We start from the raw sequence: 27,850 nt of genomic DNA, 5'->3' as shown, positions 1-27,850 counted from the left end.
GTACATTTAATTTAGATGGATCATATATTTAATCAATTCTAAATTGTTATGGAAATTTTTGTTTACAATGAGCATCTATCAATAGTTAGTAAAGACAAACTCAAACGCATAACGTATTTTATTTAAAAATATTCGACAATTTTACATCCAAATATAAAATGCAAACATGAAACAATATTTATCTACAAGAATCTATCATAAAAACTCAACTTATATACTTTTTTATGGCGCTATCATTTTTACAAACACAGTAGCTCAGCTCGAGTAAAATAACTTTCCAAAATATTAATAATAATGTAATAATTCTAGTATCTATGGGTTACATTTTTATTTTCTTTAACTACTAAAATTTAGAAATTACAAAAATTTACAAATATAATCATACAAAAACAGATATGACTTTAAAGATAAAAAAAAATAAATGAATTTTGTTATAATAATAAGTAATATTATGAGTAATTTAGAAAACGTTTTAAAATGTTTCCTTAGAAAATATATTCGTCAAATATCTTTATTATATTTACATTTAAATACGTTCTTAAATTTGACTTCCTTTATGTATGTACGACAACTTTAAAAAAAAATGTCCTTGGAGAGTTATTCAACGTCGTCTATTTGGTAAGAAAGTCGCCGGTAGGTGGCGACTGTGATTATGAACTCTTGACATTTCATTAAAGCAACAGCGAATATGACATTTCATATATTCGTAATTGCTTGCAGGTTGCTAGGTCATTTTCTGGGCAATATCAAACTTCAAGTTTGTGTTATGTGTGTGTGTTCTATGGCTGGTTTATCTACTTTGCAGAGTATTCCGAGTTTCCAGAGGGGAAGAAAACTTGAGGTCCTACTCGATATGAGATCAGATAACTCACGTTCATTTAAAAGAACGTACGAAATGTTTTCGAATCCTTTCTGAGATACAAACCCAGATCTTAGCAACTAAGGGGCACATTTCGTTCTCTGCTGCCCGCGGAGCCATGAAAAGATTTCGTTAACGTTTCGCTTTTCTTTTTTTTCGTCCTCTTTAGGATGCAAACAACATCCGTGTTATGTGATGTGATATGTTATTTAATGATTCACTAACCGAAATGAAAATCACTGAGGAAATCATCAAGAGATATAAATAAACACCTCTTTACATAAACACTTCTTTAAGTTTTAAAAAGTATAATTATTATTTATATTTTAGTTATTTTTTAAAAAAGTAGGTGTTTAGGTTTTGATTTAATTTCAGAAAAATAAACCAAATATTAATTTTAATCTTATTTAAAATATTATAGTATTTTTTATTTACTTTAATATTATTGAAGATAATTGATTTTAATTTCACCAAATGGATTCTTTTAGCTAATTGTTATTTCATTGAGATGTTTTGAGAATCAGCTGAAACTCCATTACATAGCTGAATGAAAAAGTCTCAGTTTGGATTTTTTAAAAAAAACTTAACATAATGAAAATGTAACCGAAATCATGTGAATATGTAGCAATTAGTAAAATGAGTATCAAATCAAAGGCTAAATTTATGAATTAATTTAGAATTTCTAAATGATAAACTGAAGAAAAAGTAAAGTGCAGTTTATATACATTTATAATTTCACTTGCGTCCATTTTATATAATCAAATATTCAACATAAAAGTGTTTTTAAAAGTTTTAATTTTTTTTTTTGCGTTTTGTAAGGAGTTAATTCATTCAATTGCGTTTTTATTTTAAATGAAAGAATTTCTATTTTATAAATTTGTTCATTTAAATATTCTTTTAATTACCCTATTATAAATTAATCTTTTTGAAGAAAACTTTGTGTAACTTTATAATGGACTACACACCTCTTGATTTCTTTCATATAAATGACACATTTTTATATTTGCTGAAAGTTTTTGTATATGTCTTATATTTTTTATTCAAAAACAGATAATTCAATCAATATAACTCGTCGGGAAACGAGATGATAATAGTGATGATGATATTTCAGAATAATTTAAAATATATTTATTTTCGGATTATTTTATTAGAACATTTATATTAAAATATTTATACATTCCAATGATTTAAAATATTTATTTCAGAAATAATTATTTGTTATGGACTATTGATTTAGTGATTTTTTTTTCCAAACAATAGGAGCAGTTTCTGAAATTTTTAATGTACAACACTAACAAAGTACTGCTTATGCTGTTGACAAGTACCCACAATGCAATTCACGTTGCAGAATATTCGCTTCTGTTATAGAAGAGACTTTCATCCATTATTGAAAAAAAAAAAAAACTATTACAATCAGTAATTTTTCGATTCCTGTCTTAGACTACAGTATAAGCAAATGGAAAACATGAGGGCAATTACCTGCAATAAACCAAAGAAAAGTTTAGTAAAGAATAATTATAATATTTACTGTGAAAATTAAAGAAATGTATTGAGATTTATTTCAAACTATTATATGTTGTAAGAATTAAATAACCCAGAAAGAAAAAAAAAAACATTTTCTTATCCCAAGACATGATTTAAGAACTTGCGTGTATTTTACTCAAAATAAGCCCTTATTAAAGTTGCCCACAAAAGCATTGTTCTCGCCCATTGGCTACTAATCCTCTTTAATCCAACATCCGTTAATTGAAGCAACACGTAATCTTGTTCATCAAAAAAAAAAAGAAAAAAAAAAGTCATTCTTGTGACCTTGCGTTAATATAGTGCAAATTGGCAGATTACATCGTGTAGCAGTTTAATTTCTGTTCTTTAAGTAGGATAAGAGAGTTAAGTATTTCACAGATTATTTCTCGACATTTTTTCTACTTATTTAAAAAAAAAAAAAAGAATAATAAAGAGTGAACATAATAGACAATGTGTGCAGACCATAAATTCTAGCATCATTACAAGCATTTCTCGTTTAATCAAGCATGTATTAAAATTTTCTATTGATTTAATATATTTAACAAACAGGAAAGAAAGTGGTTACATTAAAATATAAATAACATGGTACTGTTTTGTCTGAGCTATTCTTACGCTCACGATGGGTTATTTATTCTTTGCATAGCTTCCGACGCTAAAAGCTTTTGATTCTTTAAATCAGTCCGAAATAATAAACAGCTTAAAACAAGCTATTCCAGCAAAGTATATTAGATTATTAGAAAGTGTATATACAACTTAACAGCTAATATAAAATAAGAAAATATGAAATTTAGTCCTTCTAAGCCATATCCGTTCCGATGATAAGGTGGCTAGCCCTATGCCTTCCGGTGTGTCCTATGTCTGTAGATGCGTGTGTTCACCTGGCCGATTTGGCTGCTTGCGGGAGGAAAAACTCCAGATAAACTGGGGCGAAAAATCCTGCAGTCCACGCCCAAGATCGGCTAACTTGGCTATGTCTGAGAAAGATCCTTAAGCTCCTCATTTCGGTAATCCTAATCGAGGATTACCATAGTATTGCCTTTATCAACTAACAGAAAACTATATGGGTTTTAGTGTTGGCATTAGGATTTTTGAAGGCTAAGCAATGGCTTGAACGGAAGAGGACACAGCGTTTTTTGAAGGTTGGGAGAGGATAAGGGTTTGATGTATTTGTGTCAGGAAATGCTAATTATGTAAGTCAGCCCACTGAGAGAAATAAGAATTTTACTATAGATCTGAATGCTAAAGAAACCAAGCAATTTTAATTAGCTAGATTTTTAATCCTTTTTTCCAAGTAAGCAGACAAGTAAGTCAATTTTGCACCTGCACGTAGTGCAAGTCTGAGGCAACTCGTTGCAAAGGTGGAGTAAGATCCAATTAATTTTCTTAGTATTTTCCCCTAATGCAAAGCACATTCCCTTGCAGAGATGTATGATGCTATGTATTAAAGGTAATGGTCGCCACCCAGATCGGTTTCGACCTTTCTTGAGGTCTCATCAGTGGGAGCCAGATCTAAAAAGACCTTGACTTACTTGTCTGTTTGCTTACTTGGGCAAAAGGATTAAAAACCTAGCTTGTAAAATTGCTTGGTATCTTTAACATAGTACATACCCAAGATAAAAAACTTTTTACATCTTACTCTCATCCTGAGATTTATATTTAATGAGGTTAAAGCACCTTGTGGCAACTTGTTTAAACAAAATTTATAAGCTCTGTATCACTTTAACCGTGGCATTTTTAGGTCTGGATTCCACTGACGAGACCTTAATAAAGGTCGAAACCGGTTTGGGTAGTGACCATTACCTTTACATTACCTTAGCATCATACATCTCCGCAAGGGAATGTGTAAAAACTCGATGTAGCTTAAAATTGTCAAAGCGCATTACATCGATTTTTTATATAGGTCAAGTCCCATGAGAACTGTAAATATCCTTGTTTATTTCTATGTATATTTTGCAAAATATTAATGTAGTTAACCCTGTGGGAAGTGAATGTATTTACTGTTTTAACGTCAAAAACAAAGGCAATGCTTTCCCAGGGGAACTTTGTATATGTATATAGCTATGTGTAAGAGCGCAGGAAAAGTTGCTTACTAGTTTTGTATATAAGAGTTGCTTACTGCGCTAACACCTTTAAAGATAGTATCTAAGTGCCTCTAGGTTTAGAGAAGTTTCTGCTGCCCCGAAAGGAGAAGCAAAGTATCAAAGAGGTCCGCTAGTTTTAGAGACAAGTTTCTGCACCTGGCAAAATACGATCAAAAGATTGCATGGAGGAGAACAAAGAGCGGGTTAAACTTAAAAGAAGATAAAAGAGTCATGCCGAATTGTTTGGGGGGTTTACTACCCTTAGTGCAAGGTCGCGAGATCGCAAAATAAAAGGGACTGAGCCAAGCATAAGGGGCTTCCCGGTTCCACTCGTCGCCAGAAAGAGGAGCTTCCAGGCCAGAGAGAGAGGGCTTCCAGACGTTGCCGAAGAAGGAAAGACTTCCAGACACCAGAGAGAGGGATCCCGGTTGAGAGTTGGCACAGTTTCAGTTTCTTGGAGGTGGCAGTTCGAGCTATTGGAGACAGCAGTCATCCAGGCATTGTCGGTGAGCCAAAGCAGAGGAGAAAAGGCGATGTAAATTACCAGAGACTGCTTCGCTTTTTTCACCATGGGAGAACAACCTTTTGCAGGAGCTGAATGAGTATCGCAGTCCACAGCCCGCTGTTTTCCTGATGAGATATTACTGAAGCCAGACATTCCTGAGGAAGCTCAAGATCTGAGATGAAAGAATTGCCTCAAAACTTTTTGTGCAAGACTTTTGACTGAATGTGCGATACAGAGCCTTTGTAAGTTCCATACTTTTGTACAATTCCTCTTATAGTGTGTTATAGAAAGACTTTTAAAAATTTGGTTAATAGCAGTAAGAAGTGTCATTAAGAGAATCGATTGGCATGTTGGAAGTTGATAGAAAAACTTGTAAAGATAACTTAACAGAGTTAGCTAACCTCTTTGCAAGTAAACTAGAAGTTTAATAAGTCGAAGTTTGTAAGCGGAGAGTAAATAAGATTGTGAGTTAAAGAAGTTAATTAGTGTTAAAGTAAAAAGGTTCTAATTTATGCTAAAGATTTTATAAATGGTAGAGAAAGTAATCTCCCTATTATTTAATTCATGTATAATTTGTAAATAAATGTGTTTTAATTATTTGTTAAAAGAGTGCTGCCTGATCTTTTATTTTACGACTGCACTGTTCTTAAATAAATCAGACTTGTGAGTGGGAAATAATTTAAGGCAATAAAAACGCAGTTTAACTACTTACGAACCACGACTGTTAAAGTAAACATTGATAAAAGAAACTTCGCTCGTGAGAGAGAGGATAATCTACCGGAAGTTTTATTTAGTTTTATGCCATAAATGATATATTGGTGGCGCAGTCTGACAAATAAATTTCCAGTATTCATAGACATTCGACGTAAATACGGAAGCTGGATAAATATAGTATGCAGTAGAGTAAATGAGAAAGGATAAGAGAGAAAAAGCGCATTAGAGTAAAGCTATAGAAGAGTAAAGATAAAGTTATTACATATAAAAAAAAAAAAAAAAAAAAAAAACATACGTTTACAATGTTGCAGCCGCTAAAAGATATTACAAATGTGCTTTGCATTAGGGGAAAATACCAAGAAAAGTGATCGGATCTTACTCCACCTTTGCAATGAGTTGCCTCAGACTTGCACTACGTGCAGGCGCAAACTTCACTTACTTGGGAAAAGGATTAAAAACGTAGCTTATAAAATTGCTTGGTATCTTTAACATAGTATATACCCAAGATAAAAAACTTTCTATATAGATCTGAATATGAACTTGTTATATTATTGTCACCACACTAGAGAATCGTAAGTAGATAAAACATTAGTTACTGGTGATCTGGAAGTATTTGAGCATTCTAAGTATAGAAAGAAGAGTATAGGGAGAAAGCGCACCTTAAATTACGTCAATACAGAAATCTTGAGAGGAAATAATCCAACACGCAGTAAGCGATCATAGAGGAAACTGTCAGCCCAGTCGCAAAGAGGAGAAGGAAGATCATAAGATGGTGGCTTGGCAAAGAGATGCGCTACGCTGATCAGGAAATATCAAGATTGACCATATGGGATATCTTCAAGAATATCCATAGTTTATGTCCAAAGGCAGGTAGGAGAGCTCTAGAAAAAGAATAGATAGAAGGAGAAAGAAATGGAACCTTTTTTGGGATGGGCTTATTTTCATGCTGTAATACACGGAAGACGAGCTTTGCCAGATATTTTGAACACGAGACTGAGACTGCCCTTTTCCCCTAAGGGTGGAAAGTCGATTCACACTATAATGAACATATTTTAACACAAGGATTATAATTTACAATGATTTTAATATAAAATTTACTTTTATAAGAATTTTTGGATTTGTACTAAAACAATAAATTTTTAAAAATGCATTACATGCAATAGAGCCAGACCCAGACAGGTGCCACCAATTAAACCTCCCTTTTTCTCTAGATACCTTCGTAGATTTTCACCACAGCCCTGTAAGAAAAGAAAGGAATTAGAAAAAGAATTAAAGCTTTTAGTGCCTAAATAATTACTATTAATTCGAATGATGAGTATCGTTTCTAAGCAAAATTTCTTTGCATTTCATATGAATAATTTATAAAAATTATATAAAAAAATTAAGGAACAATTAAAATATTTAAAATATTTATTTTTAATATCTTTTAACTAAGAAATAATTTAAAACCTTGAAGTATTATCTATACACTAAACAAAAAATATTGTGATTTGACAATAAGTAATTTATTATAACATCACCTTTTGATGTTCAGGAGGTGTTGGATTAAATCAATCGACCGTGAGATGCGGTGATTGATTTTATATGAGATGCCCATACATATATATATATATATATATATATATATATATATATATATATATATATATATATATATATGAGATGCCCATATATATATATATATATATGAGATGCCCATATATATATATATATGAGATGCCCATATATAGGGTAACGGATGGCAATGCTGAACCAATGAAGTTTAACTGAGGTTCGGCTGTTGCTGTTATCCTGGGTTAATGAGTTCGCTCTCTTAGGTTTTGCCCTAAGGGAGCACTTTGAGTCTCCGGGGAAAGTGTTCTCCGGCACGGCCCGCTGAGGGGTACTTGCCGGTGAATTATTTTCCTCGGAATATGAGCGGTTCTGCTCAGTGGTCGGGGAGCCCGTCACTGAGTGGAACCAACGCTGAGATTAGGACGGTCTTTCGCCCACTATGGAGTGGCCTAGAGATCGTCCGTATTTTTGAGATTTCACCTTTACTTACATAGTCGGTGATTGATTCATTCAATCCAATTCCCTTGGAGGGTAATGGATGGCAGTGCTATAGCCAATGAAGTTCTAACTGAGGCTCGGCTATTGCTGTTACCCTCCTGCCATGATCAGAGCTTTAATAGCTCAATAACACCTTATCCCTACACTGTCCTCTACAGATAACGGGGAAGATGAAAAGCATTCTTGCTTCGCCCCTTTAAGCCAGTCCTTATAAGGACTATAAGGACCTTTTGATGTTGAGAGGAAGGGAGGAATCAATCGACCGTGAGATGCGGTGGTTGATTCATTCAATCCAATACCCTTGGAGGGTAATGGATGGCAATGCTGTAGCTAATGAAGTTCTAACTGAGGCTCGGCTATTGCTGTTACCCTCCTGCCATGATCAGAGCTTTAATGGCCCAATAACACCTTATCTTTACACTGTCCTCTACAGATAACGGGGAAGATGAAAAGCACTCTTGCTTCGCCCCTTTAAGCCAGTCCTTATAAGGACCTTTTGATGTTGATTGGATGAGAGAATCAATCGACCGTGAGATGCGGTGATTGATTTTATATGAGATGCCCATACATATAGGGTAACGGATGGCAATGCTGAACCAGTGAAGTTTAACTGAGGTTCGGCTGTTGCTGTTATCCTGGGTTAATGAGTTCGCTCTCTTAGGTTTTGCCCTAAGGGAGCAATTGAGTTACCGGGGAAAGTGTTCTCCGGCACGGCCCGCTGAGGGGTACTTGCCGGTGAATTATTTTCCTCGGAATATGAGCGGTTCTGCTCGGTACTCGAGTTTCACTGAGTAGAACCAACGCTGAGATTTGGACGGTCTTTCGCCCACGAATGAGTGGCCTAGAGATCGTCCGATATTTTTGAGATTATCACCTTTACTTACACATACGGTGATTGATTCATTCAATCCAATACCCTTGGAGGGTGATGGATGGCAATGCTATAGCCAATGAAGTTTTAACTGAGGCTCGGCTATTGCTGTTACCCTCCTGCCATGATCAGAGCTTTAATAGCTCAATAACACCTTATTCCTACACTGTCCTCTACAGATAACGGGGAAGATGAAAAGCATTCTTGCTTCGCCCCTTTAAGCCAGTCCTTATAAGGATATAAGGACCTTTTGATGTTGATTGATTCATTCAATCCAATATCCTTGGAGGGTATTTCTAATTCTAGCCTAGCTCCCACTGACGAGACCCTTTTTTGAGCGCCTTTTCTGTTCTTAACCGTTAATATCGGTACGAGTCCCATCGGGTCTCACGATATTCAACGGGAAATTTGCAGAAACTTCCTAAACCCCAGACTGGGGAAATAACAAACACTCGGTGGTGGGAATAGTTAGGCTCCCCCATCTGATCATGCCCTCCATTCTGCCGCGTGTGCGTACCCTCGGAATTGAGGTTGACGCCACAATACCGGCAAGGGCGATGGCGAAAGCTATCATAGATTGCGTCGGCGCAGAGAACATTTTTGGATTTACCCCTTATGGGGGAGGAAGATACCAGGTAGTGACCAAAAATATGGAGACCAGAGAAAAGCTTCTCAAAGGGTTTGACTGTGGCAAAGTAAAAGTATCTCCCTTCATGGTTGGGAGCATCCTTAGAACCCTTAAGATACCACGATTTCCCCTAGAATATGCAGAGAACAACGATATAATTCACAGCGTATTCTCTAAGTGGGGAGTTGTACGGGAAATCCAGGTTCACAATGACGCAGACAATCCTGAGTGGAAGTCAGGGGAGGTAACTATCTCTCTTGAAATGAGGACCGAAGTTCCTAACTTTGTCCTCATAGGATCTGCCCGGGTAATGGTAAATTACCCACGCGTCAAAAAGCAGTGCTTTAGATGTAGTGCCTTCAATCATCTTGGGGCAGACTGCCCTCGCATAAAATGCAAGAACTGCCTAAAAATTGGCCACAACCAAGAAAAATGTGAGGCAGCTTGTTTGAAATGTGGGGTCACTGACCACAAAGTCGACACCTGCCCATCCAGAACCCTCGCAGAGAGGATGAGTGGTGCAATCACATCAGCAACAAAACCAAGTAACGAAAAGGTCACAACACAGGAAGAGTTTCCGCCTCTTGAGGCCACTCCTGATCATGCCGCCATGTCTAAGACAACGAAAAGGTCCCGTAAGGGAGGGAAACCTACCAGAATTGCAGAGAACAGTCATACGATCCCAACAGAAGAGGTTGACAATGCAGAAACCATCATGGTAACTCCCACGGACGAAAGCGAAGCTACCACTGCCAATATAGATATAGACATCGCCAATTCAGATACAGTAGAAGAAGCTGTGGAGACGAACACCAAAACTTCCAAACGGCCATTAAGTCCGCAGGAAGAAGAGCTGACAAATCTCAAAACAGCAAAAGTATCTGAAACCGAACACCCAGAAGTCCCTCATGCAAAAGCAGGGGAGACTCTAAAACATCTCCTTAGAGGTATGCCCGGGGTGGCAGAAAAGTTTAAAGAGGCAATAGATAAAGTAGGAGAACCTGAACTCCTCCTCACAGGGAAATATGGACCCGACATCGTCAGTGCAAAATGGGGTGACCTCTTCGTTGATGACATCAGCAAAATCACCCCTGAGCAAGTAGAGGTAGCCCTGGATATAGACGAGGAAGCAGCTTCGGCGTTCTACATAGCTCTCTGAAAACTAGACATGGCCAAGGGAAGTGAGGTGGCCAAAAGAATCATAACAGCCCACAACAAAAGAAAGGAACGGTAACCACCTTGTGGATTTCTGTACTCAGCTTCACTGGTTTTTAGCTCCCACAGGTGGGGGAGGACCTGAGAACCCGAGCGGCGAAGGCTTACAGCGAGGCGGTGCAGTTCCTTGTGAGCTGCATCACTCGGGCCAGATCCTTCCTCCACCTCTAAGTTCACCTTTCAATTTCTGCTTTTCTCTGTACTTTGTTTTTTGTTGTTGTTTGTCTTGTTACATGTTTCCTTTTTAGGATTTTTCCTTTTTTTTTAAAGTGAAAAATCAACGACCGTTTTAGAAACGCCCCTGGGGGGCAAACAGCTAAAACAGGTCAACTGAGGCCTCTTTTACCTACTCTATCACTATGCACTCTATCTTTATTTCCTCTCCTACTATCTGCTGACTCTCAGCCTATCTTACTCTACAGGCCGATGATGAAGATTTGTTGAACTCACAAATTATTTATTATTAGGGTAATGGATGGCAATGCTGTAGCTAATGAAGTTCAAACTGAGGCTCGGCTATTGCTGTTACTCTCCTGCCATGATCAGAGCATTAATTGCTTAATAACACCTTATCCATACACTGTCCTCTATAGATAACGGGGAAGATGAAAAGCATTCTTGCTTCGCCCCTTTAAGCCAGTCCTTATAAGGACCTTTTGATGTTATTGTTGAGGAGAAGAAACCCAGTCCTTTTTAGAACCTCCAGGGTAACAAATGGCAATGCTGCAGCCAATGAAGTTTTAGCTGAGGCTCGGCTATTGCCATTACCCAGCCATGACTAGAGCTTTTTAGCTCAATAACACCCCATCCACACACATTTTCTTCATTCAGATGACGGGATAAAGAGTCAAGGACTCAGTCCATCGCCCAGTTCTTTTAAGAACTTTAAGAACCTTTTGATGTGATTGGATGAATCAATCGACCGTGAGATGCGGTGATTGATTCATTCAATCCAATACCCTTGGAGGGTAATGGATGGCAATGCTTAGCTAATGAAGTTATAACTGAGGCTCGGCTATTGCTGTTACCCTCCGGCCATGATCAGAGCTTTAATAGCTCAATAACACCTTATACTTACACTGTCCTCTACAGATAATGGGGAAGATGAAAAGCATTCTTGCTTCGCCCCTTTAAGCCAGTCCTTATAAGGACTATAACGACCTTTTGATGTTGAATACATCATAGATTCAGTCCAATACCCTTGGAGGGTAATGGATGGCAATGCTGTAGCCAATGAAGTTCTAACTGAGGCCCGGCTATTGCTGTTACCCTCCTGCCATGATCAGAGCTTTAATAGCTTAATAACACCTTATCCCTACACTGTCCTCTACAGATAACGGGGAATATGAAAATTTGGAGGGTAATGGAGATGAAATTTGGAGGGTAATGGATGGAATATGAAAACTTGGAGGGTAATGGATGGCAATGCTGTAGCCAATGAAGTTCTAACTGAGGCCCGGCTATTGCTGTTACCGTCATGCCATGGCTTTAATAGCTTAATAACACCTTATCCCTACGCTGTCCTCTACAGATAACGGGGAATATGAAAAGAATTCTTGCTTCGCCCCTTTAAGCCAGTCCTTATAAGGACTATAAGGACCTTTTGATGTTGTAGGGGGGATTCAATCGACCGTTAGATGCGGTGACTGATTCATTCAATCCAATATCCTTGGAGGGTAATGGATGGCAATGCTGTAGCTAATGAAGTTCTAACTGAGGCTCGGCTATTGCTGTTACCCTCCTGCCATGATCAGAGCTTTAATAGCTCAATAACACCTTATACCTACACTGTCCTCTACAGATAACGGGGAAGATGAAAAGCATTCTTACTTCGCCCCTTTAAGCCAATCCTTATAAGGACCTTTTGATGTTCAGAAATATATCCTCGGAGAGTAATGGATGGGAATGCTGTAGCTAATGATGTTCTGAGGCTCGGCTATTGCTGTTACCCTCCTGCTATGATCAGAGCTTTAATAGCTCAATAACACCTATCCCTACACTGTCCTCTACAGATAACGGGGAAGATGAAAAGCATTCCTGCTTCGCCCCTTTAAGCCAGTCCTTATAAGGATAAGGACCTTTTGATGTTGAATGTTGGTGGTTAGATAACGGTGGTGATTAATAATACCTTTGGAGGGTAATGGATGGCAATGCTGTAGCCAATGAAGTTCTAGCTGAGGTTCAGCTATTGCTCTTACCCTCCTGTCATGATCAGAGCTTTGATAGCTTTGACCTTTTGATGTGAACAAAGGAGAATAGCAAAGCCAAAAGTCCTTTTTTAGGACTTCCAGGGTAACAAATGGCAATGTTGTTGCCAATGAAGTTTTAACTGAGGCTCGACTATTGCCGTTACCCAGCCATGACTAGAGCTTTTTAGCTCAATAACACTCCATCCACACAGATTTTCTTCATTCAGATGACGGGATAAAGAGTCAAGGACTCAGTCCATCGCCAGTTCTTTTAAGAACCATTTGATGTGATGGGCTTTTTAGGACTTCCAGGGTAACAAATGGCAATGCTGTAGTCAATGAAGTTTTAACTGAGGCTCGGCTATTGCCGTTACCCAGCCATGACTAGAGCTTTTAGCTCAATAACACCCCATCCACACAGATTTACTTCAATCAGATGACGGGATAAAGAGTCAAGGACTCAGTCCATCGCCCAGTTCTTTTAAGAACTTTAGTTCTTTTAAGAACCTTTTGATGTGGTCCCAGTGTGGTTGCCGGGATAAGAATAGCACCAATATAGCTAATGCATGTCGTATGAGGCGACTAAAATTGGTACCCTTGGAGAGTAATGGATGGCAAGGCTGTAGCCAATGAAGTTCTAATTGCGGCTCGGCTATTGCTGTTACCCTCTTGCCATGATCAGAGCTTTAATAGCTCAATAACACCTTATCCCTACACTGTCCTCTACAGATAACAGGGAAGATGAAAAGCATTCTTGCTTCGCCCCTTTAAGCCAGTCCTTATAAGGACCTTTTGATTTGGCAATAATAAAATTGTTATGACATCTTCTTTTCGCTTCTTCTTGGAAAATTGCAGATAGATATAATTCCGATACATAAATCAGGAGAAAATCCACATCTACCTCATAATTATCGCCCTATCAGCCTGATCTCAAATTTAGGAAAAATTGCAGAAAAAGTCATCATCTCCAGAGTCCAAGCCTCAGTAAACAAGTTAAACATTCTTCCAAATGAGTAATTTGGATTTCGCCAATATCACAGCACTACCAGCAAATTCACAGATTAATTGAATATATCAGCACAGGCTATAATTGACAACACACTGGAGCTGTATTACTCGATATAGCCAAAGCTTTTGATAAAATCGGGCACTATTGTTTACTGCATTAACGTATCACAGTTAACATACAATTGGAAATGGTACAGTTGATTAAATCATATCTATTTGTGACAGATTTATGCAGGTCAAGATAAACGGGACGATATCCACCCAGCGTCGTATCTTGGCTGGAGTTCCACAAGGATCCTTACTGGCTCCGATTCTGTTCTCAGTGTATATATGTATGACAGATATTCCGCACAACCCAATGTCCATCATGGCCTTCTACGCAGATGACACAGCGATACTAACCAGATCTCTTCAGCCACACCTTGTCACCAAAAAAACTTCAAGAAAACCTGCTAATACTAGAGCAATGGTTCTCCAAATGAAGATTACAAGTAAACACCAAGAAGAGCATAGCGATGCTCTTCACTAGAAGGTCGGTATTTTCCTAAAGGGATCATCTTCCTGTTTAACACCAAAATTCCTTGGTAAACATAAGCCAAATATCTAGGTGTGCTGCTGGACAGAAGATTAACCTTCAACCCCCATATCAAGCTCTTATGTGCAAAGGCATCTAAAGCCATCGTCCAGCTCTAAGCATCGCCCCCTTGATTAAGAGGAACAGCAAATTAAACACCAGAATCAAACTGCTTCTCTACCAGATGATGATTCGTCCCATTATTACATATGCTTCTCCAGCTTGGAGCCATACCTCCAATACTAATATTCTCAAATTGCAACGAGTGCAAAACAAATGCTTACATATCATTCCAAACGCTCTATGGTTTGTCAGAGACGTTTAATTCCATCGGGACAAATATATCCCCTATATCTACTCTTTCCTACAATCTCTTGCAGCAAACTTCTTTTTAAAAACGTCTTCACACCCCAATCAAGCTGCTAACCTTTACAAACACAAAAGATCAAAAGCCATCTTCTCAGGGCGAGCATATAGCTCATAAATTTTTCCTTCAATGTATCCCTACCAAATATGAGTATAAAAAGCATCTTGCTTCATCCTTGGAACCAGCAACGTTATGCCTTTTACGTTGTCGTGGGTCTTAAAGTAATTCACATTAAAAAATAGAAAGAAAAAACTCACCTATAACCAAATCTTGTACGCAAGAATGAATAACTAACTGATTATCATACTTCATGAAAAATGTAGTAAACGTTCGACAGATCTAGAATATAGTGTGAAGCAGGGTAATCCCACTTAACTAGATTTTCGTAAGACTAAAAACAGTTTCACTGAACGTTAGTCGTTTCATGGTCTTAATATCACCATAGCGTTAGGATTTATTCCTTAGAATCTTAGGTGATTTTAAAACAAGATAAATATTTAACGTAAAACTTGAATATAGCAATACTCAATGTTGCAAATGTCCCCCTTTTGCCTTCAGGCACGAACAACATCCGACAGAAACGCTGCTACTGCTTGCTCAAAGTCCACCTTCAGGTTGGCGATGCTGGGGTGTCGTTTCTAGCAGGGCTACTCTCTCAAGCTCCGACCACAATTTAAAGTCCAATGGATTCATATCAGGACTTCCAGACGGCCAATCAAAACTAACAGGTGGCTGCATTCCAACCTTGTAAAGTGCTATTAACGTGCAACTAACGGAACTGAGCTCGCACAGTTCTGTGGACAGCATGGGTGTGTGTGCTGAAGTTGTAACAGTATTTATGGCAAGACTGTGTAGATGTTGATTTTATCAACATCTACAAAATTTATGGCACTATCCTTCGTCTGCAATTTGCTTTACTGCATATAGCGATTCTTACCACGATGTTTTAAAAAATTACCGATTCTGAGAGTAACTGGACTCCCTTCTGCTACTAATAATTTTATAGGCTTACAACAATGAGACTATAATTTAAAAATAAATAAAAAAACTTTATGACAGTTAAACGCCACATAGTGTACCCATTTAAAAAGTTAAATATTTTTAAATGATCGAGTTCAGTTTAAAAAAAAAAAAACTTGAACTTACATGGATATATACATTGTTTGTTCGATCGCTGCTACACGACTGTGGAATCTGGTCGTAGAAGTAGTCATTCTTATCAAAGCCTCCGCAACACTCGAGCTGAAAATGAACCAAAAAATGAAATGCTATGAAAGTAATATTTGACTAAAATTTTTTTTATTTTATGAAGCCCAAATGACTACAGTTATCGCACATTTAAATATGAGTATTATCATTTTTGAAGTCTATTTATCAGGAGATTAAATATCCTTAGAATTAATAAAGAATATACCTGAAACTATATGATTTATTTGAAAATATTTGGATTGTTTCAAATTAATGCATATTAAATGAATCCAATTAGTATTAAAGCAAATTAAGAAAGATTTTTTGATGATGATTTAACATCTTGATGACTTGATTTTCTTAAAGTTAGTTGCAATAATTGATATGAATTTTGTGATAATAAAGTGATAAATTGACAGGAAAAAACATATTGAAAGCGTTATAAATATTAGACTAGATCGACTGATTTGAAATAATAATGTGAGACTTCTGATCGTTTTTACTTGAATCGATAAATTATTCGATTTGTATTAGTTTAAAAACTAATACGCAATACTGTTCGGTAATATAAAATAAAACATAAAACAAACTGCGTTTTGCGTACTGTCGAAGCAAGTATATAATCATTGTTATCAATTAAACATTGAAAAAATGTACAATTGCATGAAGGTATGAAATAAAAATAGTAAGTTGAAATAAAAATAAAAAAGGTGTACTAAATAAGTAAAAATGTATTTAAACTGTTTTTGAAAAAATTAAAAATTTAATCCTTTATTAATCTAATAATAATTTTATCAATATTATTTATTACTATTTAATAATAGTAATTTAATAATATTTTATTAAAATAATTGTAAACAATAAATTCAAGGAGAAATTCAGAAAGTGCAATGTTTCTTTGTTGGCAAAAACGTTTGTATTCAATAATTTTCGTCATGAAAACGTCATGCTTTGCATGACGTCGCATGCAAGAGTCACTTACCCTATCTAGGCGTGTACAACACATAGCAAGTGAAACTTATTTTAAAGACGTTTTGAAAAAGTACAATTAATGCCATTACGAATTAAAAACTATTATTGAAAGATCAATAGAAATAAATAATAACACATATCTCTGCTTTATAGACTTCCAAAAAGCATTTGACACAGTAAGATATGAAAAGTTCATAGAAATATTAAAAGAACATTCAAAAATTGATGACCTCAGAATAATAACAGAATTATACTGGAATCAGAAGACACAAATTATAAACGACATTAACGACTTTGAGATGCGGTGCTATAGGAGAGCATTGAAGATTTCGTGGAACGAGAAAAACTAATGAAGAGATATTGGAGTTAATGAGAACCAAAAGAGCACTCATGGAAGACCTTATAAAGAGAAAGTGCAAGATGGCAGGACACATATTAAGAAGATCAGCAAGGAAAACGTCTCTGGAAATACTGGAGGGAAATTTAGAAGGAAGAAGATTTCCTGGTAGACCAAGAACTTCTTGGGTTGTTGATATAAAGAAATAAATGAGTAACAAGAAGAATTACGAGATCAAAAGAATGGCAAAGGATTGTACATTCTGGCATACCATAATTGGTAACCTCCAAACTGGAGAAGCTATTTAAGAAGAAGAAGAAGAAGAACGTAAGCCTTTTTTAAGGAATACTTACATGCAGCTGCATCAGATCCACAAATCGGCGAGATTTAATCTCATGTTTCCTATGTTCGATTTGTTCTCTAATGGTCTCGGTCAAATAACGTTGCAACTGTAAATAAAGAATAAAAGAAGATATATATCTGAATAGTTATTTGTGCATATTTATATATCTTAAATTGAAATGTCTAACTATCCAAACTCTGGTTTTCCCTTTCATGTGTTCACAGGCCGGTTTGCTTGTTCTGGGGACGAGAAACCTGAGTTTCCGGGTGAAGAAACCCTCTACCTCCGTATGATCCTGGCTAACCCACCTTTAATTGAAAGAGACGATAAACGTTCCACACGTCACTGATGGGGATCGAACCCAGGTCTTTCCGACCAAAAGGCTACGTCTATAGTCCCGAACCCTAGATATGGAATAAATTAGATAGAAGCCCTAAAAAAATAAATGAAACGTTTAAGTATGCTCGATAGAGGTCGCTTTAGGCCTCTACAGTTTGGCCTTGTGCAATTCCCTCCGTAAATGGTTCGATCAGACTGAGGTATGCAATTGCATTTCAAACGCCCAAAGTTGTCCTGCCGAAAATTGGTGTTTTTTAGTTTGTTTATTTTTATTTATTTATTTATTATTTATTTTATTTCCTTTTTGTAGGATGCCTGTGGGAAGTATTTTATTTTCGGGTACATCGGAATGAATAAGTGAGTACTGCGTATCTCAGTTCCTTTTGATTGCACAATTAAAGATTTTTTCCTTTTCTAGATCTATGCTGGTAATTTTTGCCGCCCTGGTTGTCCGAGTAGTTAGCGTATCAGCTCTGCAACCAACATTTGTCATTGTCCTTAAGCTGGAGATGAATTTCATTGTACGCTGTGAGACCACCTGCTTACTGGAGGCCTGAAGCAAATTTTCGGTATTGAATTGTGATCTACAAAGCTCCATCTTCAGTTGAAGTGTTGAGAAAAAAACGAGAATTTTGGGGGAAATGCTGACAATACTAATGTGGTTTGGAAGATAAGATCATCTGCAGAGCTCTTGTATGAATACTGCTGCAGGCAATCTAAGCACCCCTATTCAGAGAACAAATGGCGCACAGGAAGACGTGAGAAAGTATAGTGGGAGAGAGCATTGAAAGACCTCTATAAGAATTTAAAAAAAAAATTCATGAAAAATATAAAAAATCATTTTTCCAGAAGACAAAAAAAGTTTAAGTTTCTTCCACGGATAGTTTTCTCAACTATGAAAAAGTCCCTCACTTGGATTAAAAATGGGTGTTCTGAACGTAGACCATCATAACCATCCCTTAAAATACTCATTCCTCTCACCATGCCATCAATAAAATATAAAGCTTAGCTCCTTCATGCTTTCTGTAGACCTCGGTAGTATTATGCTTTACTATAGGTAATTTTAAAAATATTTTATTTTATAGGTAATGCTTTACCTATACGACAATTGAGCTAAGGAGACTCTTAGTTAGGAAGATATTATTACTGAAAGGGTTTTGTAATATTATGGCAAATAATTTTAAATTATTAAAAGATATTACCATATAGATATAATATTTGATACGATAATTTTTAAATCACATAAAATGAATAAATATTTATAAAATTTTAAAATATTAAATTATTTAATTTAATATTAATTGAATTAATTAACAGTGCTTGTCATTCAACTATTTCATAAACGTCATTCATTTGCAAGAATACAATCCAATAAGTCACCAATAGTTAATTTAATTCATATTATGTTTTTACATATCATAGATATTTCTAATTTTAAAAAATGCCTGTGGTGGATTTTGGTGACATCATTGAACTCTCAAATCGAAGAAAAATAATTTTGTTATTTTTAATAAAATTTCCGGAAATGCAAAATCAGACAACATGATCGCAGCAATGATGCAAATACATCGAATGACGTATAATTGCAAGAACTTGAAGATAAAACTTCGATTTTTATATATATTTCTTCGTTAATATATATATTTTAATGCATAATTAATCTATATTACTAAATAAAACAAATTGCACTGAATATTTTAGAAGTTTGTTAGTACACCTTTTACTGATTTAAATGTAAAAAATTGACTCCGGAGAGTCTTTCTGTTAAATGTTGATATATTGATTGTTCAATTGACCATGAGATGCGGTGATCGATTCATTAATGCCCTTGGGGGTGATGAATAGCAACGCAAAGCTGTACCAATGAAGTTTAACTGAGGTTCGGCTGTTGCTCTTACCCACTTGGGCGATGAGTTTTTGAGTTCGCTCTCTTAGGGTTTTTGCCTTAAGGGAGCACTTTGAGTCTCCGGGGAAGGTGTTCTCCGGCACGGCCCGCTGAGGGGCTTTGTCGGTGAATTATTTTCCTCGGAATTTGAGCGGTTCTGCTCGGTAATCGAGTTCCACTGAGTAGAACCAACGCTGAGATTAGGACGGTCTTTCGCCCACTATGGAGTGGCCTAGAGATCGTCCGTATTTTTGAGATTTCACCTTTACTTACATAGTCGGTGATTGGTTCATTAATGCCCTTGGGGGTGATGGATAGCAACGCAAAGCTGTACCAATGAAGTTTAACTGAGGTTCGGCTGTTGCTCTTACCCACTTGGGCGATGAGTTTTTGAGTTCGCTCTCTTAGGGTTTTTGCCTTAAGGGAGCACTTTGAGTCTCCGGGGAAGGTGTTCTCCGGCACGGCCCGCTGAGGGGCTTTGTCGGTGAATTATTTTCCTCGGAATTTGAGCGGTTCTGCTCGGTAATCGAGTTCCACTGAGTAGAACCAACGCTGAGATTAGGACGGTCTTTCGCCCACTATGGAGTGGCCTAGAGATCGTCCGTATTTTTGAGATTTCACCTTTACTTACATAGTCGGTGATTGGTTCATTAATGCCCTTGGGGGTGATGGATAGCAACGCAAAGCTGTACCAATGAAGTTTAACTGAGGTTCGGCTGTTGCTCTTACCCACTTGGGCGATGAGTTTTTGAGTTCGCTCTCTTAAGGTTTTTGCCTTAAGGGAGCGCTTTGAGTCTCAGGGGAAAGTGTTCTCCGGCACGGCCCGCTGAGGGGCTTTGTCGGTGAATTATTTTCCTCGGAATTTGAGCGGTTCTGCTCAGTGGTCGGGGAGCCCGTCACCGAGTGGAACCAACGCTGAGATTAGGACGGTCTTTCGCCCACTATGGAGTGGCCTAGAGATCGTCCGTATTTTTGAGATTTCACCTTTACTTACATAGTCGGTGATTGGTTCATTAATGCCCTTGGGGGTGATGGATAGCAACGCAAAGCTGTACCAATGAAGTTTAACTGAGGTTCGGCTGTTGCTGTTACCCGCTTGGGCGATGAGTTTTTGAGTTCGCTCTCTTAAGGTTTTTGCCTTAAGGGAGCACTTTGAGTCTCCGGGGAGAGTGTTCTCCGGCACGGCCCGCTGAGGGGCTTTGTCGGTGAATTATTTTCCTCGGAATTTGAGCGGTTCTGCTCAGTCGTCGGGGAGCCCGTCACTGAGTGGAACCAACGTTGAGATTAGGACGGTCTTTCGCCCACTATGGAGTGGCCTAGAGATCGTCCGTATTTTTGAGATTTCACCTTTACTTACATAGTCGGTGATTGATTCATTAATGCCCTTGGGGGTGATGGATAGCAACGCAAAGCTGTACCAATGAAGTTTAACTGAGGTTCGGCTGTTGCTCTTACACCCTTGGGCGACGAGTTTTTGAGTTTGCTCTCTTAAGGTTTTTGCCTTAAGGGAGCACTTTGAGTCTCCGGGGAAGGTGTTCTCCGGCACGGCCCGCTGAGGGGCTTTGTCGGTGAATTATGTTCCTCGGAATTTGAGCGGTTCTGCTCGGTAATCGAGTTTCACTGAGTAGAACCAACGCTGAGATTTGGACGGTCTTTCGCCCACGAATGAGTGGCCTAGAGATCGTCCGATATTTTTGAGATATCACCTTTACTTACACATTACGGTGATTGATTCATTAATGCCCTTGGGGGTGATGGATAGCAACGCAAAGCTGTACCAATGAAGTTTAACTGAGGTTCGGCTGTTGCTCTTACCCACTTGGGCGATGAGTTTTTGAGTTCGCTCTCTTAAGGTTTTTGCCTTAAGGGAGCACTTTGAGTCTCCGGGGAAGGTGTTCTCCGGCACGGCCCGCTGAGGGGCTTTGTCGGTGAATTATTTTCCTCGGAATTTGAGCGGTTCTGCTCGGTAATCGAGTTTCACTGAGTAGAACCAACGCTGAGATTTGGACGGTCTTTCGCCCACGAATGAGTGGCCTAGAGATCGTCCGATATTTTTGAGATATCACCTTTACTTACACATTCGGTGATTGATTCATTAATGCCCTTGGGGGTGATGGATAGCAACGCAAAGCTGTACCAATGAAGTTTAACTGAGGTTCGGCTGTTGCTCTTACCCCCTTGGGCGATGAGTTTTTGAGTTCGCTCTCTTAAGGTTTTTGCCTTAAGGGAGCACTTTGAGTCTCCGGGGAAGGTGTTCTCCGGCACGGCCCGCTGAGGGGCTTTGTCGGTGAATTATTTTCCTCGGAATTTGAGCGGTTCTGCTCAGTGGTCGGGGAGCCCGTCACTGAGTGGAACCAACGCTGAGATTAGGACGGTCTTTCGCCCACTATGGAGTGGCCTAGGGATCGTCCGTATTTTTGAGATTTCACCTTTACTTACATAGTCGGTGATTGATTCATTCAATCCAATACCCTTGGAGGGTAATGGATGGCAATGCTGTAGCCAATGAAGTTCTAACTGAGGCTCGGCTATTGCTGTTACCCTCCTGCCATGATCAGAGCTTTAATAGCTCAATAACACCTTATCCATACACTATCCTCTATATCCTCTACAGATAACGGGGAAGATGAAAAGCATTCTTGCTTCGCCCCTTTAAGCCAGTCATTATAAGGATAAGGAAATGTTGATATTTAAATGTTGATATTTATATTTATATTGATATTCATTTTCATTAGTTTGGCTTATACCAGGAAAATCCACCATATCCTTGGAGGGTAATGGATGGCAATGCTGTAGCCAAAGAAGTTCTAACTGAGGCTCGGCTATTGCTGTTACCCTCCTGCCATGATCAGAGCTTTAATAGCTCAATAACCTTATTCCTACACTGTCCTCTACAGGTAACGGGGAAGATGAAAAGCATTCTTGCTTCGCCCCTTTAAGCCAGTCCTTATAAGAATAAGGATAAATATTGATATTGATATTGATAATTATTGGTATGATTTTGGAGGAAGATGATCGACTGTGAGATGCGATGAATAATACCCTTAGAGGGTAATGGATGGCAATACTGTAGCCAATGAGGTTTTAACTGAGGCTTGGCTATTGCTGTTACTCTCCTGCCATGATGAGAGCTTTAGAGCAAAATAACACCTTATTCTTACACTGTCCTCTACCGGGGAAGATAAAAAGCATTCTTGCTTCTCCCTTTAAGCCAGTCCTTATAAGGACTATAATTATTGATGTTTGATGAACAGTAAGCTGTAGCCAATGAAGTTTTAACTGAGGCTCGGCTACTGCTGTTAACCTTCTGCCATGATCAGAGCTTATAGCGCTATATTGCCCCATCCATACATTTTCTTCTACAGATAACAGGAAATATGAAAAGCATTCTTGCTTCACCCATCTAGCCAACAACAACAACAACAAAAAAGTAACGTTGAAAGATATTCTGATCTAGTTTTGACTCACTCATTCGCTGATAATACTTGTACAAAAAATTGTATGAAACGCTAGTCATGTATGTTGTGCATCCAACGAATAGGAAAAGAAAATTAATAAGACATGTCTGTTTCTGAATTAGCAGGCCTTTACCCTCAAGGTTGAAAACAACTGGTATGAAGTTGTAATCTAAATCCAATACCATAGCGATACGTATTTTTTATGGTACGAAACTGAAGTTTTAATGCGATTTCCTTTTAGAAGTTTTTTGAAAATAGGAACAATTAAACAAAACATGGTCCTCTTTATAGATTTCAAAGCTTTTTTTTTCACTTAGAGATGTTTTTATTTTTGAACATATTTAAGCGATTTTAGTTTTTCTCTATTTAGTCGTATTAACAATGTTTGCTAGACATACCTTTAATTTTATTAGTATTTTATTAACAAAAAATAATATTAATAACTGAAAACTTACAAACCTCGTCACCATTTGCTACTTTCCACACGAGGGCAGCAGCTGACAATTCCATTAACAGTACAATGAGCATCACAATGAAGTACTAAAAAAAATAAAGAAAAAAAATAATATTATGCCACTTAACATGAATGAATCATCATCATGGCTGTAATTAAGATTTTTACTTCCTTTTTCTCAAGTTTTACAATCAATTGAATTAAATATGAATGATATTCGCTGTTCTATGTATCCAATTGATTATTTAAAAAAAAAAAAATTGAGACTTTCTTCGTACGAATTTCATTGTACGAAGAAATAAAACTTTTTTATTTATTCAAGCCCCTTATTCGACCATGATTTTTGAAGATCCCTCTTCCTGTTGTTCACTGTGATTTCACAAGGGGGGGGAAGGATCGTATTACATCGAAAATCATACGCATGTATCAGCTCTTCCGATATGAATTCTTCTACATTACTCAATTATCTTAATATTACGTTTTCTGTGATGCAATAAAAAACAGATTCTTGAGGTATCCAGTACAATCATCATATTTTTTTCTTTTCCTTTTGTACTAACAGGATTTCCGTTTCTTGTCAAGCGCTGCGGTTTTGTGTCTATTTCCTATTCTCCATCGGCTAAATTGCATAAGCGAGAAAATGATGCAAAAGTCCAGAAGAAAGAACTGCCATCCACCGATAACAAGCCAATCCGGAAGTGGAAACACACAGCGCAGATTTTAATGATCTTTTTTTGATGTGGAGAACTTGAGACGAGAAATCTTATGTGGAATATTCAGTTTAGTAGCTCACACAGTGAATCTATTAGGAGAAAATGAAATCGGAATTATGCATTGAAAATAAGTCACAGGGGAAGCGTTTATTTGCTTTATTCGCTCAGTAAGAAGCAAATGGTGAATTAAAACTGTGCTGAGTATAAATTTCAGTTCAGAGCAAAACTCGCTCTGTAATAATTACAAAAGAGATTTACCTACACCCCACTTTCATTAACGAACTTTTCCATGTTTTTGTTCATTACAATACGAACAAAGAGTAATATAAAGAATTAAATGGTAACCAGTTAGTAGGAATTAATTTTAAATAAATTTATTAAGGCAGAGTCTTCCTAGTCACATGAAAATACCGACCTGATGAATTGTAGTAATTTCCTGTAATGTAGTGCAGGAGTGTGTGGGTGGGTGGGTGGGGTAACACGCACACACACACACACACACACACACACACACACACACACACACACACACACACACACACACACACACACACACACACACACACACACACACACACCGGGGTTGCAGGAAACGAGAGAGCGGATCAGTTGGCTAAAGAAGTGGATAGAAACGAACGGCTAGAAAAAAGTTACCAAACGTACTCGAAATCTGCTATAAAAACACTTGCAGAAGAAAGAAGCCTAGACTTGCGGGAAGAAGAATGGAAAACATCAAAAAACGGATCATCAACAAAAGAATTCTGTCCTAGCATCAGAAGCAGACTCCGGCTGAAAAAATACGCCATTTCTCCAGGTTTAACCACGCTACTAACGGGATATGGAAAACTAAGACACTACTTACACAGATTCCATATCCTGGAATCACTCTCATGTATTTGTAGTTCACAACTTCAACAGATTGTTGACGACTGCCAGCTACTGGACCCCATACGAATGCCCCTAATGCAACACGTCATTACTTCTGGAGACAAGTGGCCAGAGAAAACAGAGACTTGTCGAAAAGTATTATTCAGAACTAATTAAATTTGCCAATAGGATCAACTGCCAGTCGTTGTAAAGTAACATAAATGACTGATATTGTATGAATTATGTAGTGTAAATATATGTATATATAAAAATATAAATATGGATGTAAAAGTCAAAATATAAATATAAAAATATAAATGTAAATATGAATATTGATACAAAATTGGAAATATAAATGTTAATCAGTACGTGGAAGCTACATGTAATATATGCATTATATGCAATTGAGCATGTAGGAATAAATTACCTCCTGGTAGGGTTACTATTGGGAGGAAAACGCAAAAACACAAATCACACACACACACACACACACACACACACACACACACACACACACACACACACACACACACACACACACACACACAGTTTGCTGGTTTCAAACCTAAGTTTACAATGAGAGAAATAATTATCGCCAGCATCAGACATTGTTACATATCCATAGGACCTATCCTTGAAAATAAATACATTTAACATCTTTTTTTAAGGCGAAAGTTTGATTTGTAGTATCATAAATTTTTTTCCGAAAAAAAAATTAAAAACTACTTTCAATCTAATTAACTTTGATACAAATTAAGCTTATTTGGGTAACAATTGTAAGCAGTGCTTTTTGAGTTGTTCTGATTATCGGTGTAGTTTGAAATTATCATATTTTCATTGCTGTATAAGGGTGGGTGGGTGGGGGAGGTGTGCTTCGCGTGATGAGGCAATGCACTATTTAAAGTTCCATAGGCTGAGTTGCAAGAGAGTGAGAAAATTACAGAACTATGGCATTGATTTCTCATGCAAGTAAAGTAGTCTTACTTAAGATCATTCAGAAAAGACTGGAACCATTCATGAAGAGAGGAATGCCAGATGAAGAGGCAGGATTTCGGAAAGGCAGGGGAACAAGAGATCAAATTTCCAATGTGAGATGGATAATAGAAAGAGCACAGGAATATCACAAGAATGTCTACATTTGTTTCCTTGACTATAGCAAGGCTTTTGACTCTGTAGATCATGTGAAACTGTGGAATGTGTTAAGAACAATGGGAGCACCAGAGCATTTCATTATCATTCTGAGGAATCTTTATTATGAACAAGAAGCTACTGTCCGAACAGATCTTGGAGAAACTAAATATTTCACAATAGGTAAAGGGGTGCGACAAGGATGTATTTTATCTCCATACCTGTTTAACTTGTACAACGAATATATTTTAAGAATGGTAGGGATGGGGGAGTCTTCAGTTGGAATTAAAATTTGTGGAAAAAATATTAATAATTTGAGGCCATATGCTCAATATGGCCTTAATGATTTTGAAGTAGATGGGGAGAAAATGGAAGCAGTTAACAATTTTGTGTTCCTAGGATCTCGAATTGATAAAGATAGTTATTGTACCGAAGAAGTTAGAAGAAGATTATTACTCGAAAAAAAGCAATGACAAATTTAAGCAAGATCTTTAAAGATAAAGCTATTAGCCTCACAACAAAAATCAGAATCATGAAAGCAGTAATATTCCCTGTGGTACTGTTTGGATGTAAAAGATGGACCCTGAGAAAAAGTGAAAGAAGAAAGATAGATGCATTGAATTATGGGTTTGGAGACGCTTACTACAGAATACCATGGACTGCAAAGCAAACCAATGAATCAGTGATAGACAGAATAAAGCCAGATTGCTCCCTTGAAGCTATGATCATCAAGCAAAAATTGTCATACTTCGGACATATTATGCGATCAAATGACAGTCTGGAGATGATGACGATGCTTGCTAAAGTTGATGGAAGCAGGAGAAGAGGAAGACCAAGAATTAGATGGGTGGATGGAGTTAAAGAAGCAACTGGAGTGCTTGGAGGTTCTGAAAGACATGATCAGGGACAGATCGGAATGGAGAGTGTATGTTCGTGGAGTCGCCAGGAGTCGGAAACGATTCGATGGATCTTAACACATAACACACAGGCTGAGGTGGATTGTCTAGAATATTGCATTACATTCAAAGCCACTAAGACTATGAAAAGTGTTACTTTTTTATCCCCCCCCGTGACTAACCTTCAGTTAAAAAAGTCATTACAGAGAGTCTTCGCATTGTAAATTCATACTAAAGGCAGTCACGCCATTCTATCGAGTACGTGGCAACCCTCTAAAACAGTGATTATCAACCTATGCTCCCCCCTTTGAGGGGCGCGAAATACCTAAAGGAAAGCGCGAAACAAGTGTAAATCAATGGAAAAACTATTTTATAGAAACAAAAGCATTTAATGAAACTATTTATTGATACAAAAACATAAAATACACTCTGAAAATAAAATAATAAAATGTATAAAATCCACTGCATTGAATAAACTAGTTACGCTTAAGGGAACATATCAATATTACAAGATATACCGAGCAATTAATTAAAACTGAACAATAGCAATGAATCTAGAAATTAATGGCTTCCTTGGGACTGTGTTGCGGAGCAAAGCTTTTCATATGATGATGATACGTTGGAAACTGACACTCTTAGCTCTCTTTCTATATTTAACCAAGATCTATATTTTGTTTTTAAGG

At 37.4% G+C, this 27,850-nt stretch overlaps 1 protein-coding gene across 2 annotated transcripts in view; it reads right to left on the bottom strand.

Moving 5' to 3' along the window:
• Nucleotides 1-103: 103 nt before the first annotated feature.
• Nucleotides 104-27,850, bottom strand: part of LOC150092806 (tetraspanin-8-like) — a 36,650-nt gene continuing 8,903 nt past the window's right edge. For both annotated transcript variants that reach the window (XM_090414449.1, XM_090414448.1), the window contains exons 3-7: nt 23,569-23,649; nt 17,438-17,533; nt 15,734-15,829; nt 6,838-6,921; nt 104-2,338 (exon numbers count right to left, since the gene is read on the bottom strand). In XM_090414449.1, coding sequence (XP_090270575.1) covers nt 2,273-2,338; nt 6,838-6,921; nt 15,734-15,829; nt 17,438-17,533; nt 23,569-23,649 — 423 coding nt within the window. In that variant the 3' untranslated portion in view covers nt 104-2,272. The remainder of the gene's footprint in view (nt 2,339-6,837; nt 6,922-15,733; nt 15,830-17,437; nt 17,534-23,568; nt 23,650-27,850) is intronic.

Source organism: Typopeltis vanoorti, chromosome 25 (assembly GCF_054136105.1).
Source record: "Typopeltis vanoorti isolate ZY-2024b chromosome 25, IOZ_Tvanoo_1.0, whole genome shotgun sequence".
In the NCBI taxonomy this organism is placed as follows: domain Eukaryota; kingdom Metazoa; phylum Arthropoda; class Arachnida; order Uropygi; family Thelyphonidae; genus Typopeltis; species Typopeltis vanoorti.
Note: the sequence above shows the minus strand (reverse complement) of the source record. Positions and strands in the feature narration are given on the sequence as shown.